Source organism: Xenopus laevis, chromosome 4S (assembly GCF_017654675.1).
Source record: "Xenopus laevis strain J_2021 chromosome 4S, Xenopus_laevis_v10.1, whole genome shotgun sequence".
Lineage (NCBI taxonomy): Eukaryota > Metazoa > Chordata > Amphibia > Anura > Pipidae > Xenopus > Xenopus laevis.
This window is the reverse complement of record NC_054378.1, coordinates 97,081,415-97,108,989: the sequence shown is the minus strand read 5'-3', so window position 1 is coordinate 97,108,989 and position 27,575 is coordinate 97,081,415. Positions and strand designations below refer to the sequence as shown.

Sequence of the window (27,575 nt, the reverse complement as noted above, 5' to 3'; positions counted from 1 at the left end):
TGAATGCTGAGGATCAATTGCAAACTCACTGAACAGCTCTCTAACTCAGAGTTAGAGAGCTGAAAAGCAGGAAGTAGTGTTCTGGCTATTATGTTACACATCCAGTCACTCCAGCCTTTATACATTACATTTTTGGCTAACTAACTGTATTAGAAACATTTTTTATTTTGCACAGCCTATCTATTTACACAGTTTTTATTTTCACACTCAACTGCTCCTTTAAAGGTGAACCACCCCTTTAATGCAGTCTATGGTTCCTCCAATATCATCATCCAGGAAATGATATATTTTCACCAATATTGAGGTCTGCGCATCTTGTAACTTGCATGTTTTACCAGTGCAGATGCAAGTTGCACCACATGCTATAGTGGGAGTTGTGGGAAATAATACTGCATTGTGGGTACAAAAGCATGACCCCTGCATGTGTTTTTGCCGCTTGTGCATTACACTTGTAAATAAGTCCAAGACAGTTGCTCAGAACAGAACATGCTGACTAATATAACTGAATTTAAATTCGTTTTTCTGGGTAGAGACAGAAGTATTGATGGACTTACCCTTTTGTAGACATCCTCGCTGCTGTCTTTGTACTTCTGCTGGATGCAATCCTCCAAGAAGTAGATTCGCAGCTTGAGGCTGAAATTCTCCTTTTTCAAGTCATTGAGGTGCTGTGACAAAGTTCGGTAGCCGTTAGACATGATATGTGGTCCATAGGGGCACTTGTACCCCTTGCAATTTTTCAGTTCCACAACATAATATACAAATAAAAAAAATCTTTTAAAAAAATCAACTAATCTACAAAAACACACTACAAAAAAAGAGCATGTCATGACTATGAAATCATGTTTTTTTGGAAAGCTGTCAGCTCACTGGGAGCTGAGACTTTCCTACACTCTTGCTCTGTCGATGCAAACGGGAGTGTGGCGAGATAAATCAAAAGCTTTTCCTTTTTTACCTTGGAAGATATGTGTGGAATCTACAGCAGACGACTGTCCCAACTCCATTACAGGCACAAGTGCTGTAAGCTGACACCATGGACACAGCAAGGGCTGTTAGACCTACAGTGACATCAACTGTTCTGCACAAGTAAATGTTCCATTAAAAACAAGTGCTGGTCGTGCAAGGAGAAGCCTCTGCTGCCATTCTCATTGTCATGCTCATATTATATAGAACTTATAGTATATTTAGTAAAAAAAAAAAAAACATTATACCTGGTACCTGTGTGTACCATAGATTATCTACAGGAAGATGCATGGCAGAATTCCTTAACCTTTTTTGAATGGGTCCCAAATTAGTTCTGTTATTTTACTTCAGTACCCAAACCCATTATCCAGAAAGCTCTGAATTACGGGATGGCCATCTTCCATAGACTCCATTTTATTCAGAAAATCCAAAAGTCTTTCCTTTTTCTCTGTAATAATGAAACCGTTCTTTATACTTGATCCAAACTTAGCTATAATTAATCCTTATTGGAAGCAGAACCAGCCTATTGGGTTTACTTAATGTTTACATGATTTTCTAGCAGAGTTAAGGTATGAAGATCCAAATTATGGAAAGATCCATTATCCGGAAAACTCCAGATCCCGTGCATTTCAATAATCTTACAACCAGGAATCCATTTTTACTCTATAAACTCTATTTCTAGCAATTGCATAGCTATATCCATGTACATTAAGCATGCCATACAGGGCAAGTGTGGTACATTATGCTCTCTTATGTACCATATTGTCTGATATGTATCATAATGTACTTTCCTCCCTCTCTCTCTGCTCTCTAACAATTTGTTCTGTCATAAAATGACACTACAGTATCAAAAAAAATAGGGTACAACTGTATTGATCAGTACTGATGAATATATATTTACAGCAACTAATAACATAAATACAAGTAGTTCAATTCTGCTTAAGAAGTGGTGATTTCTCTAGCTTCTTAAAGAGAATGAAAATGTTTTTCTGTTCCCGGAAACGCTATCCATTGAGATTAAGGTATTGGATTCGTTTTCACTCTCTCTCCCACTGGAATATTCTACACAGTGAGCATGTTTTATTAATGAATGAGGTCACTGGCAGATCTGAAAACCTCAGCTCTCTCTCTCACTCATAAATATCATTTTTCAGTCAACGTGTTTCATTGACGCCATATGGGAAGGAAGTTGTATTGCCCTGTATTAATGAGACATAACTAAGATATACGCATTGGAGAGAGACAGATAGGAGAAGCTTGCATCACTGTGTCTGATCCCCCATGTGCATTTTGTTATTATATACATGTATATTGCCAACTCTTGATAAAATTCACCAGTCTATAGAACAAGCTAGCAATTGGGTCTGAATGTCTACAGTCCTAGACCTAGAGCTCAGGTGAAGTCTGAAAGCCTTGTCTGACTCTATGTCCTGATTGGTACACAGTAAAACAGTTTGTGGAACTGCAGCCGGTGATCCAGCGTACTGTGATGGCAGTCAGGGGTTCACACAGGGTTATATATGCTCTTGGAAGCACTGCAATACATAACTTACATCTATTAGTCTATGTTATGTTTTGCTAGCCGAGGATGAGTAGAGTATAACAGTGCTAAAACATAACAGATTGGCGACGAGGATGGGATAGAGTATAACAGTGCTTTATTAGGGGGGTTCATGCAGCCATTACACTTCAACTCTAATACTTTAAAACAGTCTAGAAAGTACTATGTACACAGTATAACTCTTGCGCACAGTGACACCTACAGGCCCTTTGTATAAACACCACAGTCTTTACCTTTAAATGGTCCAAACTGAAGTTGGACAGTCCCAAAATTGTGGCTCCCATGGAACATGGGGGGACAAAAAAGTCATGCATGATCAATGCAGACCAGGCATGGCCTACATTTTTTATTACTTTAATATAGTAGTGTAACTATAGAGGAAGCAGACCCTGCTGTCATGGGAGCCCTGCGGAACAGGGGATGACTACCGGTTTTGCTTCCTCTATAGTTGTAGAAACCTTAGTACCTAGACAACCACCCTGCTTGCAATCCTGCTCCTGATCCGCTGGGCACAGGTTCCAATTGCAGAAGCACGCCGGCCCCCTCCAAAGATTTTTTTTGGCGGGAGGGGGGGTTGGTGTGAGGTAGGTATGTCACTGTTTTAATACCTACTATAGTCCCGCTGTTAATATCTATGGTAGGCATTAAAAGGAAATTCACCCACCTTTTCAGGTTATGTAGAAAAGTTGCTTAAGGTGCATTAACACCATCTGAATCACCACAAATAAATATAAATGTATTATTTATTTTTACAAACACATACCTGATTCCACAGATTGAAAGGAAACCATGTTGCTCCACTGAGCCATTTCTCAACATCTCCTAGGCTGACAGTGACTTAAAACCCCTCCCAGAACTTGTTCCACTGGGAAGTGATGGATTCTGGGACTTGGATGTCCTTCTGCTTTAGTGTGTAGTGCACAGATTCAATGAAAAGCACAAGTCCCAGAATCCATCACTTCAGGTTGGAACAAGGTAAGGAAGGGGCTTTATCACACTGTGAGCTGGTAAGAAACTGGACCATGCAGCAAAAGTAGATAATCACGTTTTTCTTTTAGTTTGTGGAATCAGGTATGTACGTGTAAAAAAGTACATTAGGTTTATTTTATTTTCTACATTCACCTAAAAGATTTCGGGAGGGGGTTGCTATATTTTCCCATTCAGCATCTAAAAAAAATTACTTACTGCACTGGTGCACCATTTGTGAGTATTAGCAAATGAGTCCATGTCGATGTTCCATCTATCTATTTATCTATCTATCTATCGATCGATCTATCTATCTATCTATCTATCTATCCATCTATTATCTATCTATCTATCTATCTATCTATCTATCTATCCATCTATCCATCTATCCATCTATCTATCTATCTATCTATCTATCTATCTATCTATCTATCTATCTATCTATCTATCTATCTATCATCTATCTATCTATCTATCTATCTATCTATCTATCTATCTATCTATCTATCTACTGTATCTATCTATCTATCTATCTATCTATCTATCTATCTATCTATCTATCTATCTATCTATCTACCTCTTTACTTTTGAAAAGTAATGTTATCACTAAATATATTGATCCCAGGTCTTGAGCTATATTAAAAGGGCCATTCTTCCACTGTACAGAGCTCTGGTAAGGCCCCATCTAAAATATGCTGTACAGTTTAGATCTCCAACACTCGGACAACAGGACATTAGCTATGAGGAAAGACTGGCCAAATTGGGGTTTTTCACGCTGGAGAAGAGGTGCTTAAGGGGTGATATGATAACTATGTATAAACATGTAGGGACCTGAGGGTTAATTTCCCCTTCGGTCAGAGCCTCTAGCTTGAGAGTGGGGTTTCCTAGAGTTTCCAGGGGCAGAGCTCTTGGATTGGTGCAGCATGGCTGATCCCAAAGGAAGCCACAAAGTGTCTCACTGTGCACCAATATAAAAGGAGATTGCGATGTGCTCACACATCCAGCGCCGATTCTAATGAAGACACCACCCGAGGCCGCTCCTTAAATTCCGCCCCTTCCCTCGCAGGAACACTAGTGCGGAGAGCGCAACCGGAAATTCGGCTCTTTAAAGTGACAGGAGCAGCTTTTTGCCGCCCTTGGAAACTTATCTGGCGCTGCCGCCTGAGGCAAGCGCCTCAGCTCGCCTTATTGGAGGAGCGCACCTGCACACATCCATCTTGATTTGGATCTTGATTTGGATGCAGGATGGAGTGATCGTCGGCTGGGGTGCTGCAGTGGCAGACCTCAGGCTATATAGACACACAATATGGCTGCTATGTCTGGTGTGGGCTCAGGGATAACTTGACCCTGATGTTCTAGAAGATTGATGCCAGACACTGGACTTTAAAGGCTTGTACTATTGACAGTACTGGGAGCTATAGTTCAGCAAATGGATCTAGCAAGTGATGTGCTCGACTGGGAGAGTCTGGAGCCTATAAAGATTTCATTGTTCTGGATGCCTGTCAGCTCTGTGTGAGACTACCCGTCTGTGTGACTCCTTTGGGGTGCGTGTTACCTGGGAAGGGGTAGGAAAGGATGAGGATCCAGCGATCTCCTGTTCGGAGAAACAGGCTGTTTGTGTGCATAAAAGTTATATTTGTTATATAATAAAGTGTGTGATTGATTTGTTGTCCTAATGGGGCCACTGCAGGTGTATTCCCGGATCCCATTAGGTGGAGGCACTGCCAGAGAAGCATTTCCAGTACCCTTTCACCTTGCAAAGGGGGCTCAGGACTCGAGTTTGTAAGCAGGTACGACCTTGGCACCAGGGGGGTTGGCCAAGTGGGCTTTACAAATATATAAGGGGATCATATAATAATCTCTCTAATGCTTTATTTATCAGTAGGTCTTTCCAGCTGACATGGGGTCACCCATTCCAATTAGAAGAAAGGAGGTTCTGACTAAATCTTTGGAAGGGCTTTTTTACAGTGAAAGCTGTGAAGATGTGGAATTCTCTCCCTGAAACAGTCGTACAGGCTGATACATTAGATACTGTGGCTTTAAGAAGGGGTTGGATGGCTTTTTAGCAAGTGATGGAATACAGGGTTATGGAAGATAGCTCATAGTACAAGTTCATCCAGGCAAATTGGAGAGGCTTCAAACAGGTTTCTTTGCCTTCCTCTGACTCAACTGGCAGTTAGACAGATTTTATATAGACTTAAAAGGTTGAACTTGATGGTTGTGTGCAGGGTCGTACTACCCCCCCTCCCCCCTTAAATTTGAAAATAAAAATACTGAAGTGCGACACAGGGCAGTGACGTCAGCGCGTGTGCGCCCGGTGGTGCGACAATAGGTAAGATGGGGAGGTGGGGAGGAAGGAGAAGGGGAAGGGAGGCAAAGTGGTGGGAGCCCTGGATGGCTGGCGGGGGGGCCCTGGACAGCAGTCTCGGTGGGCCCCGGGGCCCCCCAGTCCGACCCTGGACATGTGTTTTTTTTCAGCCTAACATGCAATGTTACTATGTATAGCTCCAATCCCACCAACTGTCCACTAACACGTAGACAGGTTATATGAAAGTAACATCATAAGCTGAATTCCTTTGTGCAAATGGATGTGATTAGACATTTCTTTCCTTCATACTTAATGCATATTGGGTAATTTCCCTGCTCACATTAAAGCTATGCCTTTTATGCCGCTGTCACCCAAATAATAGTGTGTTTGACTAGTACTCACACGCATAATTGTCCCTCTCAGACAACTGACACATGAAACAGACTGCATCTGGGCATGGGGATAATAGGGAATCATGATGTAAATCAGCAGCACTTTAGGGCGTTCCGTTGCAAAGAAAACATTTTTTTAAGCAGGCGTCTGTTAAAATAAGCAGCTCCCACCTCAGCCTGCCGCTCACAAAGGATCAAAAAAATATTTCAGTGATCAAAAGGAAGCAACAGAGCGCAATTTTTTTCTTTTCAGGAATGGAGGTCTCATTAGTAACATATTTTGGAATGGTGATATGATGGGAATTATCCTCCCATATAGTTTATGGTCCCAATAAAGGAAAAGTTAAAAACGGAAACAGTCACTGTAAATAACACTTGGGGACTGCAGAGACAGTGCCAGATGGGATGTAAAATGCCAACCTTGTCAGACGGTAGAGAGAGAAATTTACTTAAGGAAGACATGATGACAATGGCAAAGGAAAACTCTATCCACACAGTTAATCTGCTATCAGGTTGCCAGCGGCACTTGTATAAGCCTTTGTAAAACTTTGCTTCCACAATAACAACAAAAATAATACTTGAAGACCCCCCAGTTAATTTAAAGGACAATTTCAGCAGCATACCTTCTCAAAGTCCCTCAGGGTATGAGCCTGTAATGGAGGTCCTTTCTCGTTGGTGTCAGTGAGAAAAGCTAAAAAGCAAGAGAGATCACATAAAACACATTATTATTCTTGATGGAAGTAGAGAAGTTTTCCTTAGTAACGTCCTTCTGTATTTTAATGTAGCTTCGCAATAAGAGGACGGAAACAATGTCCAGATCACTAGATACTGATGCTTAACAGGGTCTTTTTGCCTCAGAGGAGGAGAGCAACAATCTGCCCCTCTCATATATGAACTAATAACAAGAGAAGGGATTTAGTGATGAGTTAGATGCCAAATTGTATTGTGCAGTAACCAGTAGCAACCAATCTGAAAATCAAAAATGCTATTAAGATTATCTTGGATGCTAAGGGTAAATGTAATGGTGCGATGCAGCACCTGTGTTACTAAATCAGCCCTGGTATGTAAAAAAACTATACAAAGAATGGGAGATACACATAAATATATTTCTACTTTAGGCTAGCATTAGCCCTTGGTATTATGAATGCACTGGGGATATCACTAGATATGCTGCAATTACAAAGAACTAAAACTTTTTGTTACCTGCCATGTGACTGCTCGTCTGCAAATACAGGTTCCCCTTTTCCCGACAGCTCCTGCAATTTGAATGAGACAAGACATTAAAAGTGAGTTCAGTCTGCATAACTCCGCTGATGTTTTCTTTACTGGCTCAGTGCAAAGACAGTAACAAATCACAGGTGTAACAAAGAAGGTTCGATCTGATAATGTGTATCTGTGTCACAGATTTAGTCACAGTAACACAACAGAAATTATTCACAATATCATTATGTACTCTTTAAGCCCATTGCATGAGAAGCTAACTATTTTTCTGTAAATAAATGGAACCACAAAGATGCCTTTAGTTGCCCAGTGTGACCCAAGCTATACAGAAACAGTGCACCATAAGATTCCCAGATCTCATGGTTTATGCTGCTGAAAGGTTCATGGGGGTAGGTTGCACAGTTGAGTACACTCATCTCTCATGCAAAATATAAATGCAGTTTCTTTCTGCAGCCTGAATTTTTTGGAGAGGCAGCACCCAATGCGGTTTATTCACGATCAAAAGTGCAACGTGCTATTTTGAATGCAAAATCTTCTGAACATTGATGCAATTCGAAAGGTATTTGCCTCCATACATGGTCCTTTGCCCCATGCAGCGAGGACCAATGCAACCCTTCAGCTTGCTCTAAGCAATTCCTCGCAAGTGCATGCAATGCGAATGAACCCTAGCCTGGAGCTGGCTGATAATTCCAGGGTTCTCTTTTAGTAGTAAACGTCAATAGTTGCAACTGCCAACTGAATCAGACACTTCCTTCCATTTTTAAATGCAGGAAGTGATGCCAATTCCATTTCAAATGAAGGGGGGAGTGTGTAAGCAATTTATCAAAACAGATTCTAACTACCAACCATATCGGCACATTGTGCCAGTTCCAGTGGACTCAGCTGAGCATGTGCCCACAATTGCACTGCTGTCTGCATCACAAGTTTGCCCTGATGAGTATTGTACAAAACAATATTTTCCAATAAAACAAAAGGTTAGATACATAGGTGGAAATGTAATACAATTTGCAAAGAGCAAAACTTTGCGAATAAAAATTTGCCTGTTGCAATGTAAATGTAAAAATAAGGCTTTTATTGCATTGTGAATCTTAATTGCGCATTGTGCATCTTTAACACCTTCTCTGCAGTTTCATTAAATATTTTGTCGCAAAAAATGGTTTGTGACACGAATTTTTTTACATACACTGCGCACAAACTATAAAATTCGCAATCGCTATCTTACAGTCGTGTGAGGGGCAAAGATGCGAAGTTGCGCCAGGCGCAACTTCGCCGCACTTCGCCAGGCGTAGTTTCGCCAGGGCTCCGCAAATTCACTAAAATCCGAAGTTGCGCACAGGGGTAGCGTAAGGTTGCAAAGTTGCGCTAGCGTTGATTCGCTATATAAAGCGAAGTTGCGCTAGCGAAGGCTAATTTGCATACGGTGCGAAATTCAAATTTCAATGGAGGAACACGTATCTGCACTACAAATGCCTAGAAAACCTTCAAATCAGCAAATAAAATTTTTATTTTGCCCTACACATGTGCCCACTGCCTAGGTAAGTTGCCATGAGTCAGGAAATGTAGGGGGGAGGAAGGGGAGCCCCAAAAAATTTTCGATCTTTTTCAGCCTATCAGCCATCATGTAGAAAACACGCCAGCGTTTTTTGGGACTTAGAAAAAAAATGACTTTTTTTTAAACAATCCCTATCTACTCTATTGCGCTTCACCAGGTCTGAGGTGGCGAAGGAAGTCTAGCGTAAAAGGTAGCGTTCAGTACACTGCGCAAGTTAGTGAATTTGCGTAGTATCGTCGCTAGCGAAGATTCGCCTGGCGTAAGGTTGCGAAGTAACACTAGCGAAACTACGCCAGCGTTCGTTAGTGAATTTGCGCAGTAGCGAAAATGCCAAACGCTAGCGAATTAACGCTAGCGTTCGGCGCTTCGCGCTTTAGTGAATTTGCCCCAAAGTGTTTGCAAAGGCAACATTTATTCACATTGTGAATAACCAATATTACGTTCCCCCCATACCCTCATAATTGGAGTGATGCTGAACATAGGTATATATTTCAGCTTTAAAGGAGAAGGAAAGCTACCAAAGCAGTTTATTGCTAATAGATTAGGCACAATAGTTCAAGCTAGAAGGCTATATTCATTCTGAAGAATGCTATAGCATACTTGATTAAACAGCTCTAGAAGCTCTCTGTTTGTTTAGGATAGCAGCTGCCATCAGGTCTGGACTAGGAGTCAAAATAGGCCCTGGCATTCCAAGTACACAGAGACCCAAACAGCCTCCCACCAGCCCAATAAATAGTGACTTTCTATGGCATCTTACAGCAGCCCCTCTGGCATTTGCCCTAACCCACAGATTGCCAGTCCGGGCCTGGCTGCCATATTAGCTTGGTGCCACATCACTTCCTGCCTGAGTCTTTCCCTGCTCACTCATCGCTCTGGGCTCAGATTACAGCTGGGAGGGGAGGAGGGAGGGGGAAAGGGGAAAAGGAGCAAACTGAGCATGCTCAAGCCCTAGCCCTGGAAGTTTATGCTGAAAACAGAAAGTCTGATACAGAAGCCCATGTGTACACAATAGAAGGAAAGAAATGTGGTGTTTCTTTTGACAGAGGACTCAGAGCAACATTACTTTGCGGGTTTACTGGTGTATTTATATAGACCTTTCTGATAAAGCTTACTTAGTTTTAGACTTTCCTTCTCCTTTAAGCCTCTGGCTATGAATCTGGTTCTAGGTGAGCATCTCTTTAAAGGAACAAAGACCAATCAATAATCAGAACAATTAGACAGGCTACTACTCATCAGCTGCTGATTAACCTTTGCTGCTTCTCTCAGAGAATCCTAAGGGTGGCGGCAGACGTGGAGATTAGTCGCCCAGTGACAAATCTTCTCTACTGCTGGCGACTAATCTCACCAAATGCCTTCCTGACGGCAAGAATGCAAATCGCTGGTGGGATGGCCTACGTAGTGCTTCATTTTCTGAAGTCACCCAAAGCTGCCACACGAGGAAACTCCGGGCAACTTCAGAATTCAGTGGTGATATTTATGCCATCCCAACGGCGATTCACATTCTTGACGGTGGGAAGGCATTTTTGGGAGATAAGTCACCCGCAGTAGAGAAGATTTGTTGCTGGGAGATTAACACCACCCGAAAGAATGCACTATTTTGAGGATCAAATTTAAAAAAACTGTGTTTTGCCCATGACATGGTGAGAAAATGCCCTAAAAAACCTTATGAACTGCAGAAAGCATCATGGATGGTACATCAGCCCAACAAATGATATCACTTCTATTAAAGGATAGGACATAAAGAAGAAGCCTGTGTTTCCCTAAATGAAATTGTAGTTTTATTGAAGAGCCCAAGGGACAAAGAGAAAGCTTTACAGCAATCAAGCACCAGCTGCCACTCTCAGTACTGTAACAGCATTGCTCCATTGTATAACGTGCAAACATCCATTCATTGATAACCTTTAACTGGGACCAGCAGTCTGTAACACACCCAACAGCAATACATTCCTTTGCCCATATAAATGACCAAAATGAAGAAGAACTGTCTATTTAAAATAGGAACAGCTAATAGGAACAGCATCTAAACTGAGGCCACAGTCCGCATTGCTGTAAATATTGAGGCTCAGTCTGATTGATGAAAAAACTTTTCTCATGTTCAGTTCACAGAGAGATAGACTAATATTTTAACTTACATTTACATAGCAGGAAAAGGCTTTTTCCAGTTTTTCTTGAGGCTTGGCCAAACTTTTGGCAACTTTAAATTTTGGAAGGAATGCGAATTAATTTTGGCAATTTGATGAATGACACATGATTTGCAATATTCCAATATTGGCAAATTCCAAAACGTTTTGCAGGTGTTGATTGGGCTGAATATTTATTGCTGAGGCAAACCAGCATTAGAATCTTTAAACACCTGTGAATTTAAAGCACTGGATAGTGGAAAGCAACTATTTTTTCCTTCAAAATTTTGCTCACTTTGGGGGAATGAGCACAATCACTGACTATTATAATTAATGCTTACTAACTGGTTGAGCAGGGCTTGAGCCACAAGTAATAAAAACTGAGAGAAAAGAATATAAATGCAAATTTTACCAATGGTCCAATGCAACTTTAGATTCACAAGCCCTTAAAGAATAATTCAAATTAGTGTTTGATAACTAGGTTGGCATGCCCTATGCCCCACCAGAATGGCTGAGTGGTTTAAGGTGTTGGCTGTAAAGAAGAATTCAACCCTTAACTTAAAAAAACCCTACCCCTACCCTACGTAGACCCCCCTCCCTCCTCCCCCCCAGCCTAGCTGCTAACCCGAGGAAATGCCCCTAACTTTTTACTTACCCATCGGTGCAGATTCAGGGATTGCAGTTCATGGCAGCCATCTTCTGGGTCTTCGGTAATCTAAAACTGAGACCAGCGAATCAGCGCATGCGCAGTTGGAGCAATTTTCTGGTTTGGGACAACTTCGCATGCGTCGAAATAGTTGAAATTGCCGAAGCGCCAGAAGAAGACACAAAGACCCAGAAGATGGTTGCGGTGAACTCCAATACCTGAATCTGCACCGAGGGGTAAGTAAAAAGTTAGGGGCATTTCCCCAGGGTAGTAGCTAGGCTGGGGGGAGGAGGGAGGGGGGTCTACATAGGGTAGGGGGGTTGGGGTTTTTTTTAGTTAAGGGACAAATTCTTCTTTAAGATCCAATGGATGTATATCTGTGTGGATTTGATCCTGACTCTTGGTAGCCATTTTAATGTCACATATACAAGACTTCCAACTTGGGAAATTGGATATAATCTCCTGTTTTAGTGTAAATGTGTTATTTCGTGAACTAGCTCCTATAAGAGAAATATGCCACAAAATGAAACTGCTTTCTATAATACAATGCAACTCATCAGCCACCAGTAATGAAAATTGATGTAAATCATTACAAATCCATACTTTATCATTGGTCTAATGCAACTTTAGATTGGCAAGCCTTAAAAGAATAATTACTTGGTGAGAAATAGCAGGGCATATAATGTAAGTAACGTGAAATTGATAAGATATTTAGTGGATTTTGGCTTGGCCAAATTTTTGCCAACTTTCCATTTTCAACTTTTGAAGAGAATGCAAATATTTTCGCATTGGGAATTCAGGTTGGCATTTTGATGAATAGCAGGTGTTTTGCAACATTCCACAACTGGCAAATTCCAAAATGTTTTGCAGGTGCTGATTGGACTGAATATTTATTGCTGGTGCAAACCAGCACATGAATCTTTGTGAACTTGTGAATTTAAAGAACTTGATAGTGGAAAGCAACATTTTTTTCCTTTGAAACATTTTTTTGCTCACGAATACTGAATATTAAAGTTAGTGCTTACTAACTATTTCGTTTGACTTATGCCACACCAGGATGGTCGAGTTGTTAAGGTGTTGGACTTAAGATCCAACGGCTGTATATCTGGGTGGGTTTGAACCTTCCTCCTGGTAGGGATTGAAGGTTTTTAATGTCTCTTATACAAGACTTCCAACTGGGGTAATTGGAAATTGACACTTGCTTCAGTGCAAATGTGTTATACTTCCCTCAGTTTACTTTACTTGTGGCTGATGCATTAGCAATTTATTACTGCATTTTTTTTCTTCAAATTTTGCTCATTTTTGGGGATTGAGCGCACTCCCTGAATAGTAAAATTAGTGTTGCTAACTAGTAAAGGCTAGACACTGTCTACAGTTAAACTGTTTTCTACAATACACTACAACTCATCAGCCACCAGTAATGAAAACTGAGGGAACTGATTACAAATTCATACTTTACCAATGGCATAAAACAAAAGGTGCACCAAACACCCCTCTCAGTGACAGGTTTACCTTGGCCAAAAAAATGCTCAAGCAGTAACAGGACTTCCTTAATACAGGTATGGGACCTGTTATCCAGAATGCCCGGGACCTGGGGTTTTCCGGATAATGGATCTTTCTGTAATTTGGATCTTCATGCCTTAACTCTACTAGAAATTCATGTAAACATTAAATAAACCCAATAGGCTGGTTTTGCTTCCAATAAGGATTAATTATATCTTAGTTTGGATCAAGTACAAGGTACTGTTTTATTATTACAGAGAAAAAGAAATTCATTTTTAAAAATGTGGATTATTTGGATAAAATGGAGTCTATGGGAGACAGCCATTCCGTAATTCGGAGCTTTCTGGATATCGGGTTTCCGGATAAGGGATTTTAAACCTGTACAGCATTTGTATTTTTAGGGAGATTCAGGGAGGCTAATCGCCCTGGGACAATCTCTCCAAACTGCCTTCTCGCTGTCTAGAATCTAAATCATCCTCGGGATGACACTCGGAGCGATTCGTTTTCCAAAGCCGCCTGAAGTTTCCTCACGAGGCAACTTCGGGCGACTTCGGAATACGATTAGCTCCGATTGCCATCCCACCAGCAATTTAGATTCTAACCGGTGGAAAGACAGTTCAGGGAAATTAGTCGCCCGAAGAAGAGACGATTTGTCGCCAGGCGACTAATCTCCCCGAGTCTTCACGTGTGTCTCTGCCCTAACAGTCAAGACCTGTGAATGCAGATGTTTTCTACACTTTCAATTCCAAGACTTAGATAACCAATGCATTCTTAAGGAGAGGAGCACTTAAATTATATCATAAAGATCCATATCCATAAAGATGGAAAGGGCTTCATTCTAAATGAAAATATAAACATTTATGGCTACTCAGTTTTCCTTCAACACAATAGCAATTTACAGCTAATATAATACTGCGATAGAATCTGTCTCCATCTATAGACATTTTGTCTCTGCTGGTGCTAAATATTCCCAGAGCGCAATGTATCTTCCTGGCTGCTGTCTCCTAGCACTGCTCTCTTTCACCTTGTATCCATTCACATATTGTCCATTAATATTTAATCAAGTCAAATGGAGTGATCTGTGCAAACTGTATATTCTGCATTAGACACATGTCCATTAATCACAGTGGGACGAGGAAATGTAATTCTCCCCACTGGGGCCTGGGGTAAATCCCTTGAAGGGGTGGTTCACCTTTAAGTTAACTTTAGTGTGTTACAGAATGCCCAATTCTAAGCAACTTTTCTTAATATTTAAGTTCTTTTATTGTTTTTCAGAACAAAAATTACAGAGTAACATTGAGTATTATGTATATAAGAACAAGGCACGCTGGTGCAGAGAAAAGAAGAAAAAGAAAGAATAGAGGAAAGGGAAGGTTAGGATAAGAGTTATAGCTTAACATGACTCTGGGAAGAGTTAATTGGGATAGAGTTGAGGGTACCTATTTGTGAAAGTTATACAGTTCTATAAAGTACAGGTATTTAAATGTATGCATATGGTGCCAATAGCTTGCAATTTTTGAGATTGTTCCCTTCTAAGCAACTTTTCAATTGTTCTTCATTATTTATTTTTTTTTTTATAGATTTTGAATTATTTGCCTTTTTCTTCTGATTCTTTCCAGCTTTCAAATGGGGGTCACTGACCCCATCATAAAAAACAAATGTTCCGTAAGGCTACAAACGTATTTTTATTGCTACTTTTTGTTATTTTTCTTTCCATTCAGGCCCTCTCCTATTCACATTCCAGTCTCTTCGTCAAATCAATGCATGGTTGCAAGGGTAATTTGAACCCTAGCAACCAGATTGCAAACTGGAGAACTGATAAATAAAAAGCTAAATAATGCAAAAACCACAAATTATAAAAAAATATGAAAACCAATTGCAATTTGTCTCAGAATATTATTCTCTACATCACACTAAAAGTTAACTCAAAGGTGAACATCCCCCTTTAACCTTTAAGTGCCTAAGCTGAGAGCTGCCCAAAGTAGGGACTGATTTTGCCAAATTATCTTAGAACAGCTCTTGTGCTTTATATAACAATAAACCATCATAAGCATTTGTATACTGTACATTGTATATAGATGCAGTCTCGTGTGAGAGTACATGGTGGAGTACAACATAAACCCATAGGGGTATTAAAAGTAATTCATAGCTTCAAACTGTCAAAATTGCTTTCCCCTTGTGTACCTAAAACAAGACAGGGCATACAGTATTTGATCTATAAGTCAAGGGCAACTACCATACAGCAGGGGTTTATCTCTACACTGGGAATCTAAATATCTTATCTACCTCGCAAGGAACAAACATGGAGATGCTCCAATTTCTCTGTTTAACCTGTTTATCTCAAGACGAACAAAAAACATATATATTTTGCTAATTGCATATTGCATATTTTTATTGCACTCATGTTAAAAAAAGGGAGTATACTGTATCTTGTAACTCTTGCTAAAAGTCACAGACTGGTTGCTAGTGTTTTTTATTTTAACATTTAACTGCTGTAGACTTTTTCCATTGCTGGGTTGTATTTGGTCTAAACCATGTGGAGACTTGTCTAACAACTCCAAAGGCACTGGGCTGAAACTTTCAGCCAATCGTAGGCTTGGTCTTATTCAGTCTGTGTTTATCTGTTAATGGACTATAAACTTGGTTTAAAATCTAAAGCCAATTTGTATCCAGTTACAGGATGAATTAGTTCTAAGCTTGTGATTGGCTGCTGGAAAATCCTAACTCCGACTCATTTCACTGTTCAGCTTGACATGGGAGGAAGGTTTGTTTAACATACATGTATATTGCCCCTTTATTAGGAAATTAGACTGACCCCTCTGTACCAAGCTGCAAGACTGAGAAATCAGAGAAGAAGGAGGAGAGAAGCAGCTCACACTAAGGATACAATGAGTCATTGGAGCACGTACATGTAAAAATGAAAAAGTGAAGCATTTGAATGAGGCAAAGGAAAATTCTGCAGATAAATGTACAACTCAAAAGGGAAAAGCTGACTTTTTTTAGACTGACGAGACTGAAATAATTCTTTATAATTTCTCCAATGCATGCTAATAAGTAAAAAAATATACTTTATTTACATCAATAGTTAAAAAACATGAGAAATATCCCCTCTAACGCCTGACGCATTTCATGCTTACCCAGCACTTAGTCATGGTCACTAGATGTCTCCGGCATGCATACAATTAATGTTTACTGTTTCTACTTCCAATTTGACTCTAATAGTGAAATAATTATTTGCCTAATAAAAGAAAATGTAATTCTAAACAACTTTGCAGCATACATTTATTACAAATCTATGTTTTGTTTTGTTTTTACAATATTTGTATATGTGTTGCTATTGAAAGCAGTGTTTGTCCTTTTCTATTCTCTGCCTGATGGCTTAGACTGTTGATACAATGTAAGACAAGGCAGCTGAATAACAGACCTGTCTTTACCGGGGAACTAAGACTTTTGCAACATTGTTTAAAAAGTAACAAACAGAAGTTACACAAATGCTGCTTTCAATAGCCATTGTTTTTACAAATAACTTTAAAAGCAGTGAACATTTTTAATAAACGTACTGTATATGGGAAAGATGCTTAGAATTAGGTTTTCTTCTATTAGGCAATTTTTTTTATTTTGGGGTTGACTTGCCCTTTAACTATTAAATTAGGTTAATTCTTATATAAAAATATTGTTTCTAATGCTCTGTCATTAAAAAAAAATAATTGTCATGTCTATAATACTGGCCTGCTATCCTGCTAAGAAGCATTAGGTGTTCTCCAGTCGGCCCGAGCTGGATGAAGAATTACCAGAAAAGATTCTGCTTTAGGAAACGTAATTCAGGGTGACAGACACTAGCCCCTTGTTACAACCAGACAGACATGGTTATTTCACTGTGTGAGTTGACAGGTAGAGAAAGCTCCCAGCAAAGTGTGCTACTAACTCTCCATACTGCCAAGTTTAAATGCCATATGAAAAAACACAGCCTCACCATACAGAAGATATTTGTGCTCCCACCTAGCTTATTCTCGAAAACCACTGACGTGGCTGCTCCAGCTGAGAAAAAGGGAAAGGCTGGAAATTATACTGATTCCCTTGTCAAATGTTCTGCACTATTTTCCCTGTGCCTAAGGCTTTATGGGCAGAGATACATGGGTAAAGGCACAAAGGATGGGCAACCTAAACCCCTATAAATGTTGCTGAACTACAAATTCCATCACTCCTTATAGTCTTCAGCTGGCTGTGCAGTTCTGGGAGCTGTACCAGAAGATCATCAAGAGGGATTCAGGTCACCCCCATGAGTAAATGACAGAAGATAGAAATGATGCTAATGAGGAGCAGAGGCACAAAACCTTCCTGTATCTACAGAACCAGTACATGTGGATCTATAATCCTGCCATATACGGTATCATTAGCATTTCTCTAAGGTACGAGAGCATTTTGCTATTTCCCGTGTTATACATTATATTGGAAATATTGTGGAACCGTTAATAAGCAAACAGTCACGTGCACACCCGAGCCCTATGGAACGCTTACCCCTGGTGCTCGGACCCTAGGAAGTCAGCACTTCCTCAACAAATCCAGGAACAAAAAATACAGGTACCGGCACACAGGGCAAATTCAAATTGGGGGGTTCTTATGAACGATCTAAAAATTGGTAATTTTTTTCAGTCTCCACCTATTTTTTTCCTACAAACAACGGAGGAACATTGGGGATTGAATTAAGCGAAAAAATGGTCCCCCGACTATTAGACATATTCCTACAGCTACTTATCCATGCCAGAATTGTGGCCACTGTAATGGCATTATTAAGGGGGACAGTGTAATGCATTCTCTGAAAGGTACCCCCCATAAGATCAAAGGGATACATACTGTACGTGTAACACACGAGGGATTGTGTATTGCATTAAATGTCCGTGTGGCATGGCGTATGTAGGTCAAACACAAAGATCCATGAAGGTGAGCCTTAATGAGCACAAATCTGTAATTCGTAATTATCAACCAGAGGTGGGGAATACACAAAATAAGAAAAAACAGGAAATCATTTTGGCAAAACATTTTTATGAGAATAAACATGGTGTCTCACAGTTGCGTTGGCAAATCCTAGAAAAAGTTAACAAAAAACATGGACATGATTTTAAACAAAAATTATTGCAGCGGGAAGCTACTGGACATAGACCTTACAAACTCAGACCCCTAAAGGACTGAATGAGGAATTCAGTCTGATGTGTTTTCTATAGCTATTTTTCCTGTACAAAAAAAAAAAATTCTGTAAGTTTTTTGCATTTTCCATATATTAAACCTCTTTTTTTTATTTTACAGATATTAGAATGAAAAGAAAGAGAATTACATCCAGAGGCAAAAATACCTTTTCTCCAATTTATTAGGGAAAGATTTTCTCCTTATTCGTTAGAGTCATTTCTCTTATAGTGTACAGATTCTGAATGTTTTGTCTAAAGTATATAAAAGATTATTTTCTTTAGTTTATTGGAATAATTGGTTTTCTACACGGTTTTTACAGACATTCTTTTTCATTTGGGACATGGGTTTAAAATCTTTTTGGGACAATTTTTTAAGGACAATTTTGTTTGTACTTTCCCAGGATTGGACACTTTTGTATTCCCACAGGATATTGGACATTTTGTTCCTGGGGGTGTAATAAACACGTAAGGGGCCAGTCCCCTGCTTTAATTCGCCCTGTGTGCCAGTACCTTTATTTTTTGTTCCTGGAACCATTAATAAGAACATGAATTAATATACAGCTAATGCACAGTTACACCCAGGCATCACTGCACAATGTTGCGTACACACCGTCTGGATATTAGTGTAATACAAATATAAGGCCACAGGAATGGAAGTGCAGGGAAGGGCATCCGATGCGTTTTTTTGTGTCAGCCAATAACCCATTACATTCCACTAGGATCTTTAGAGGCTGATCACCAAAACTGATCATTTTAAGGAGGCATACACACAATATACAATTGAATGAGAGCATTGGTTAATAGGTCTAAGGCAGGGGTCCCCGACCTGTGAGCCACATTCAGATGTAAAAAGAGTTGGGGAGCAACACAAGCAGGACACATGTTCCTGGGTGGTGCCAAATAAGGGCTGTGGCTATTGATGGCTATTGATGGCCCCTATGTGGACTTGCAGCCTACAAGAGGCTCTGTTTGGCAGTACCTCTGGTTTTTATGCAACCAAAACTTGCCTCCAAGCCTGGAATTCAAAAATAAGCACCTGATTTGAGGCCACTGGGAGCAACATCCAAGGAGTTGGGGAACAACATGTTGCTCACGAGCTACTGGTTGGGGATCACTGGTCTAAGGAATTGAATCCACACTTCTTACTGTTTTGACACAATATACAATGTAGTAATAATAATAATAATAATAATAGCATAATATGAGCACCAGTTACAGACCACACTGTGATTCACACATCAGTTGAACACAGCTAGACCCCCTGTGCATCATTTTGGGAATTTGTTTAGACCATATACTGGATAATGTTTCCGTGCCTATGAGCCATAATACCTAAAGCAGCTGACACTGATTTCAGCACAGACCAAGGTCAGGGTCCCAGCTTCCTCCAATTCATGATCAAGGGGTAATTCTAATTCCAAACATAGTAAAAAAAATAGTAAACCAGACCTTTTTTCGCTTTCAGTTTTTCTTTAAGCTTAAAGTTGTATTTTCCACCTTCTCTAATTTCCCATGAGAAGCTCTGTAGTTCGGACACTCCTCTGATTCTGCGAAAAATAGCAACTAATGAAGCCTATTGTTACAATTTAGTGAGTCAACAACCCAGCTTAAGTAGCTGCTACTGGGAAACACCAGAGGGGGGAAAATGAATCAAATTAGTTGTTGAAATAAAGAAATGGTAAAATAAATTTTAAAAAAGTGATTATTTCTGTGTATTAATTGCAATAGTTTGGGGGAGGGGAGCTTTGGAAGGTGACCAACATCTTTAAGACAGTGAAAAAATTCACGCCACAAAGTACTGATAGAACTCAACCCAAATGGAACATTATAGGAGAACTAAACCCCCCATTGTGATAAGTCCCCATTGACCCCCTCCTCTGGCCCCCTTCCCTTCTTACTCCTGAATTCTGACTCCTCTAGAAATAGCGACCGCACATGCAGAGTGAGCGCAGCGGAGCTCACAGGCGTCCAGTGGCGATCCTAGAGGGGGGCGGGCCCTGGTGCGTGACGCGCAGCCGGGCCCCGCCCCCCTCTGTACGGCCACATATGTCGGCATTCTCAGCGGCGGACTGCCGGGGGGCCCTGAGGGGGTGCGGGCCGTGGCCCGCTCGCACCCCCTGCTCCCCCGGTAGTTCCGCCACTGCGGACGTCATCTTCTCTATGGTAATCTTCGTTTCTTCTTCCTCCCCTTTGGCATTTTCCTTCTCTTTTGGCGCAAGTGTGGTTGTGGTGAACCGGAAGGTTGCTCCAATTGCTCATGTGCCAATACGCTGCTCACTTCACAAAGGTTACCAAAGAGATGATGGAGCTTGTGAGCTTTGCTGCATTCACTCTGCGGTCACTCTGCATGTGCGGTCGCTATTTCTAGAGGGGTCAAAATTCAGAGGTAAGACTGTGGGGAGGCAGGGAGGGGGACCAATGGGGATTTATCACAATGGGGGGTTTAGTTCTCCTTTACGTACATACTCTCCAGGGTTTAAGTCAATATTACTTGTATTAAAGCACAAGCACAGTGAAACTATTTGGTATTAAAGACATCATTTACAAAAAAAAAAAAAGAAAAAAAGCATTCACAGTTTGTGAGCACTTCTTTCATTAGGGACTCCAGTTAAAGGGGTAGATTGTGAACAGCACTGGAAAACCATGACTCAGAGTGTCTAAATATTTCCAACATCTCTAACTGACTATCCAGCAAGAATAAACCTCTGTGTCAATTTAAACCACCAAACCTTTAAGCAATGTTGTGTGTTGCAGATCATATTTACTGTATGTGCCAGTGTATGTTATGATTAATAAGTACACCAATTCAACAACAAAACAATATGTCTCATAATATGAGCCTAGTGACTGGGAACATGTTAATGTAGCCGAGTGTGATTATTATAGATGAGGTTGCCCTTGTTAACGAAAAAAACGTGAAATTGGCTTGCTTTCTTCCCCTTTATACTAACATATGTACATTTGGACTCACACACTGTGACTTACCAAGTCTGCTCTGTATGAATGGCTTGTTTGTATTGGACACACCGGGTAAAGAAGCCAAGCAATCCTGCAGGTCCAATGTCTGGATAAAAAGAAGGTAAACTGTTCCCCTGCGCAGGAGGATCAGACACAACCACAACCAAGGTGGAGAAGTGATGAAAAAAACACAGACAGAAAAATCCAGCCTGTGATCTTCTAACATGTTGCGACATGCACACTGGAAAGATCCACTAATATCCACTCGTTTTGGTTTTTACTTTAACCTAGACAAGCAAGCACCCTATTCCTATCATTATGAACATACAGAATACTAGGGGCAAAGAACAAAGTGCAAAAAGAATGCACTATTACCTATGGCTTCCCCACTATCATGATTTTTTCTCCTAGTATTCCAGTCTTATTGCTCCTGCTGCAAGATTTTGCTCATACAAGTGATGTGCCAATATAGGCTCAGCTCTTCTGCCTCTCTGTCTGCCATTACTCCTAATACTTGTTAATAAAAAGACTTTTATTGACTCACATGGAGACGTGACAGCATTGTGGTGCCAAGATTTGCCTGTTGCTGCTTCCCCTGCACCAGACAGGACACTTTCCATTCACTATTAGTAGGATTGATGACAGATACAGAAGGGTGTAAAAATAAAAAAAAGTTTCCCATAGTCCTAAAAGCTACACAGGGAAAAAGGAATGACATAGGTTTGTGATTGGCTCATATTTAAAGAAAAAGTCCTTCCATTTACATTTTTGTGCACTTTTTAAAACCAATGTAATAAAGGATGAATAGGAAGGGGGGCTGAACAGAAAAGCAATAAATTAACTACAACAATAAATATCTTGCCCCAAAATCATTTTGCTGTTTTGTTTCTAGTGTCACTATCCCTAGCAACCTGGCTACACTTTGGTGCAGTACTAAATCCACATTATATCAACATAAAATAGCCTGCAAGCATACAAAAGGAATGTCCAAGAATGTTTAGCATGTAAGAGCAGAAAATATTTGGCTACTGACTAAGTGTTAGGTTCATATACAGAGGGTTTCTACTGGAGTACTGTTATGGACGGGTAATGCTTTCTTTTCAGTGCAAATTTCACTTCTAGGTGGCAGAAATTGCACCATCACTATAAGAGGAGAAGTGGGGGAAGCCTGAAATCCACCTTATCTGTTTCTGGCTGTTCAGTTCAGCAGATCAAAGAGAAACCCAGGACTTCTCAGTACAAATCCGTGACAGCGGGACTGTCCAGCTCAAAACGGGACAGTTGGGAGGTATGCATTTCTATAGGTTTGCATTAATACACAAGGAGGAGCTGCCATGGTGTTTGATGTATAATAGAAGCAATATAATTTTGAGTCAAAGTATGAGGAGCTTGGGAAACTGTACTGGGCTGGGGGAAACAGCGCCTTCCCTTCCTGACTGTCATGTTGTGGTGCAGGGTTGCCAGGTCTAATTTTCAAAAACAGCCAAAATCAGCTACAAAACCAGCCCAAAACTAACCAATAGCCACTTCAAAATTAGCCCAGAAATAGCACAATATGTGCAGTGAAAAATGTCTAAAAAATAAATGAATATATGTGAAAATACGCCCTTTTCAAATTTTCACTGTTTCACATATTTTTCCATAAAGCAAAATGGGACAGATTCACCCATCACCAGGGACGTAACTACAGGGGGGGGGGGGCAGGAGGTATAGGTGCCCCATAAGGCCCTAATACATTTACAATTTCAATAAAATTGGTGTCCAGCAGATTTTTGCCCCAAAATTGTCTGAAATTGAGGAAATTCACCCAAAAATGCAGGAATGCTGGAGACTGGGGTAGAAAGCCCAAAATTTGTTAACTCCCGACTTCTACACAAGTCAGTCCCATTGCATGCTGGGTATTGTAGTCTTAAATTAAAGTTGGCAGTTGGCAAATTGTTAAGCAAAAACTACTGTACATTACCCAACATGCATTGGTTGACGCAGGCTTGGCACATTAGAGCAAGAAAAAACTTGCCAACCTGGCAACCCTGCTGTGGTGTAACAGGGTATAGTGGCACATAATCAGGGTGTGCTGGGGGAGTGGCAGATATCATCCAGGCAACATGGAATAGAATGGGCAATATCCAGAAAGCTGTCTCACTGGAGGCACTCTCTCCATATGTAATGGATTCATGGACCTCCAGCCCAGCAAGCCCCAGAGAGAGCTGCAGATAAGTACCATTTAACAGTTAAAAAACTTCTAGTGAAGTTGCAAAATAGCCAAGAGTAACTTTCACGTTAATATCTTTAAAAAGTCTATATTTCTGGTGAACAATCTGAAAACAACTGAACTGAAAAAGGTGTTTGGAAGGTGAACAGCCCCTTTAAACCCTCCTTTAAATGTGTGTGCAAAGATACCAAACTGGAAGTTTGATATATGGGGTGACTCTTGGCCACATTCTTTTATGCCCCTGGCCACACACACCCCAGTCATGTTCTCTCCGCTCTGCCCAGCGCTGCCTGTTCCTGAGGATTTTTGGGTTGTCACCTGATCAGTATAAAATATTGCATTTGTCACACCCCTCTCTTAAAGTCCACCGACTTCAAATATTTGTGGAACTGAAAAACACATACCACACATAACATCTATTCCTGGACACCCATGTAATGACAAGAACCTTCCTCTATGGGTTTTGTTTATGGCATTTTTTGCAATACCAACAGCTAGCACATTCCCAAATATTTGATCCCTCCTATATATACACTGTATCTATATGTACAGAATTGCTTGCCATTAAACTTATTTTAAGTATCTCCGAAAAGCAGATTCCCATATTTGGCCAAAGGTTTTCACCTTCTCAATACAGTTACACTGTACTATCCTATTTGTACAGAAAATATTATACAGTATATGGGTTAACCCTTTAAAGGAGATGGAAATATTAAAACTAAGTAAGCTTTATCAGACAGGTCTATATAAATACACCAGTAAACCCTCAAAGTAATGTTGCTCTGTATCTGTACACTGTATCAGACTTCCTATTTTCAGCTTAAACCTCCAGGGCTAGGGCTTGAGCATGCTCAGTTTGCTCCTCTCTCCCCCTCCCTCTTCCCCTCCCTGCTGTAATCTGAGCTCAGAGCTATGAGTGAGCAGGGAGAGACTCGGTCAGGGAGCATTGTCACAGAAAGCTAATATGGCAGCTGCTATCCTATTCCTAAATAAACAGAGACAGTGTCTAGAGCTGATTAGCTTGCACTGTTGTGGCTAATCTATTGGCAATAAACTGCTTTGCTAGCTTTCCTTCTCCTTTATCTAAATGTAAAAGATCTACCGCACACCTGTGATTCACTTCCACTGCATTGGTGGTGCTGGCCCTCCATTGACCCGGCCAGGTCCCTTAGCAACAGAAAACGATTTGAACGGATCCGCACACACACAATTTTTTGCAGTCAGGGAGCTTACCCCTTTGATTTTGCTACCAACAGTATCAACATTTTGGGGAGGAAGACTATCCCTTCATCAGAATACAGATTCAAGTGCACAATCACCTTTAAACCCAATAAGCCCAGCCTTCTTTATCCATAATACATTGAAATAGGTGCAAAATTCACTTGATAAAGGGTATTGTACCCAAAACATGTTGTGTTGCCACCACTCTGAATAAAGTTTATTTGCAGTAATCACTGCTGGAGTTTTTCTTTCTTTTTCCTTATTCGATTTTGGATGCAAAATTCAACCCAGTGGTTATTCTCCAATACAAAATGGCAATTGTCCAATTAGGATGTTAGAGCATCCCTGAGTGTTCAAATGTCGTCCAAATGTCTGCTTAACCCCTTAGCTGACGCAGATAGTAGAATCGACTGCACTGAGATAAACTACCAGCATGACAATGTAATAGATTCAATATTTTAGGATTTTCGTGGTTCCTGGGGGAAAAATGCCTCGCCCAGCATCATTATTCCAGTCCTGTATACTATGACATTAGTGTTATGAAACAAATTTTATTTTCATTTTGAAAAAATGCAGGCAGTTTTCTGTGTGCATATTTCCCCAGATTCTCAGTGCTTGCAGCAGTAATTCTAACTGACCACTGAATCACCATTCTGCAACTTTATGTTTTAATTACATTAACCCTTTAAAAACCTGCTCAGCCAATTAGAAGCCTGAACATGTCTTCATGTGACCTGTAGTAAAGAAAGGTTTCAACTCAGTCCTTTAGGAGTCAGGCCCAGACAGCCTGGTGGTTGACAGGCCAGGCTAATTATTGCAAAACAATACAGCTTTCATATACACAAGAGAGAGGACAAGACTTGTAGATCAGAAATATTCACCTCTGCATCTTTATATCTGCCAGACTGCTTGTTCTATAAAGTATATATTCTAACAGAGAATTATTCTATTTTTAAACCATGACCAGTTGCATTTTTTAGGCAGAACAAACAACACATTTACCAAGAGCTCTAATACATTTTTTTGCCTAAAGTAATTGTGCCATGTCCAAGCAGGCAAATTGCCATTATAAAGATACAACCGCCACTTTAACATCGTATAATCAATGTCATATCCTCCAAGCTAATATCCATTATACAGTATAGCTTTATGAGCTAATTCACTAGTATTTATCAAAACCTGCACCAATATCAGCCCCTTGGCTTATAACACAGGGTTATGCTGTTGAGTAGCTGGTTTTAATATTGAATTTTCTTTAAAAACTGCAGTATTTAGCCCAGAAGCAACTGGCAAGCAAAACTGAACTAGAGGTGCCAGCTGACCTAGAGTTCCCAGCATCCTTAGTAAGACTAGGCACTCCAATAACTCACATTGCTTTGCCATTTAGGAGGAGAATGGTCAGGTAACATTCATTTACAGCTTGCAACTTTCAGTGGAACCTGCTTACAATATGACACAATAGTGACACACTGGGAAGGATAAACACATTGGGAAGGTTACAAGCACTGCCTCTGCTGAACCTTTACAAAAATGACATTTTATGAAACACATTGTGTATCTTTATCTGTCAGTTTCTGAAACAATACTCATATTTAGTTAATTACATCAAGAGGAAATCGGGAGAGGGGGTTTGCTAATAATCTCCACTGGTCATATTGCACAAATGTATTGAATTTCCATCCAGCCATTAAAGCTTACCCTTTAGCCTTATATAAAGCTTTAAAAACCATCAACCATTCAATGAAGCTATAAAGCGTACATTATATCCACCAATAGGAGAACTAATATTTTAAAGGTCCTCAAATATACCAAATGCTCCTATGCTGCCATTACTAAACGGTGTTCATATTAACACATACACATATATATTTATATATTATCCTTCCATATATATCATATATAACTGGGATGAATGTCAGCACTACAAGCACTTGGCCTATGTATGTGTGTATAAAGATTTATATATATATACAGACACATAAAGCCAAACACAATTGTAGAGTAGAGCCTTGGCAGGAGCTGCTGATCAGAGAGGTTAAGCTGCTGTATAAATATAAGAGAGGACTGCTGTGCTATATAAATCTGTGCTTGATCTTCTGCCATTGCACAAATACTCATGGCACTGAAGGCAGTGGTACCCACCTTACTGAGCCTGGCACTGCTTCTGAATCCCTGTCCATGTCCCGGTGCAGATATCAGTCCATCATGCCAGTCTCAGCTGTCCCCATATCCACACACATGTCCCGGCTGGGCTGTCACTGGCTGCTGCTGCTAAACGCGGCTTCTCATGGCTGAATCGCTTCTTGTGGCCTGGGACTCTCTGTAATGGAGCAGCCTCAACTGGGAGAGCCGGTGTTTATTGTGCTGTTGCAGGGCTATGCCAGGAATGTATGGCTTGTATCCATAGGGTTACACAGCACTGCTGCCTGGGAGAAAGAGAGATAGAGAGAGGGACAACCTTCCCTGGATGTGTCAGTGCAGCAGCGATTCCTCTTGTGCCGGCAGCTGCAAACAATACACGGGCAGCAGGAGGGGAGGGAGGGAGACGCACAGTCCTGTACAGAAACAGCAGAAGAGCCACGAGCTGGGACCCCCCTCCAGGCTGACATTTAACCCCTCTGTGCCAAGCAACAAACCTTCATTTAAATATAAATATTCAAGATCCTATTATCAGGATTACAAGACACCCTATATAAAGCCCCTATAAAATAATGCACATTAGTACCCTGATGTCACCTCTTCTAGGGACCAAAATATTAACAATGCCTAAAA

General features: G+C 40.5%; 1 protein-coding gene across 3 annotated transcripts in view; it reads right to left on the bottom strand.

The window, feature by feature from the left end:
- LOC108715740 (myomegalin) overlaps nucleotides 1–27,319 on the bottom strand; it is a 102,770-nt gene extending 75,451 nt beyond the window's left edge. Inside the window, exons 1-4 of one of the 3 annotated variants that reach the window (XM_041561597.1) lie at nucleotides 26,946–27,319; nucleotides 7,391–7,443; nucleotides 6,811–6,878; nucleotides 555–665 (exon numbers count right to left, since the gene is read on the bottom strand). In XM_041561597.1, coding sequence (XP_041417531.1) covers nucleotides 555–665; nucleotides 6,811–6,878; nucleotides 7,391–7,443; nucleotides 26,946–26,983 — 270 coding nt within the window. In that variant the 5' untranslated portion in view covers nucleotides 26,984–27,319. Of the gene's footprint in view, nucleotides 1–554; nucleotides 893–6,810; nucleotides 6,879–7,390; nucleotides 7,444–21,397; nucleotides 21,622–26,945 lie in introns of those variants that run through there. The other 2 variants (XM_041561598.1, XM_041561596.1) reach the window with 2 other exon arrangements.
- Between the last annotated feature and the right edge of the window lie 256 nt (nucleotides 27,320–27,575).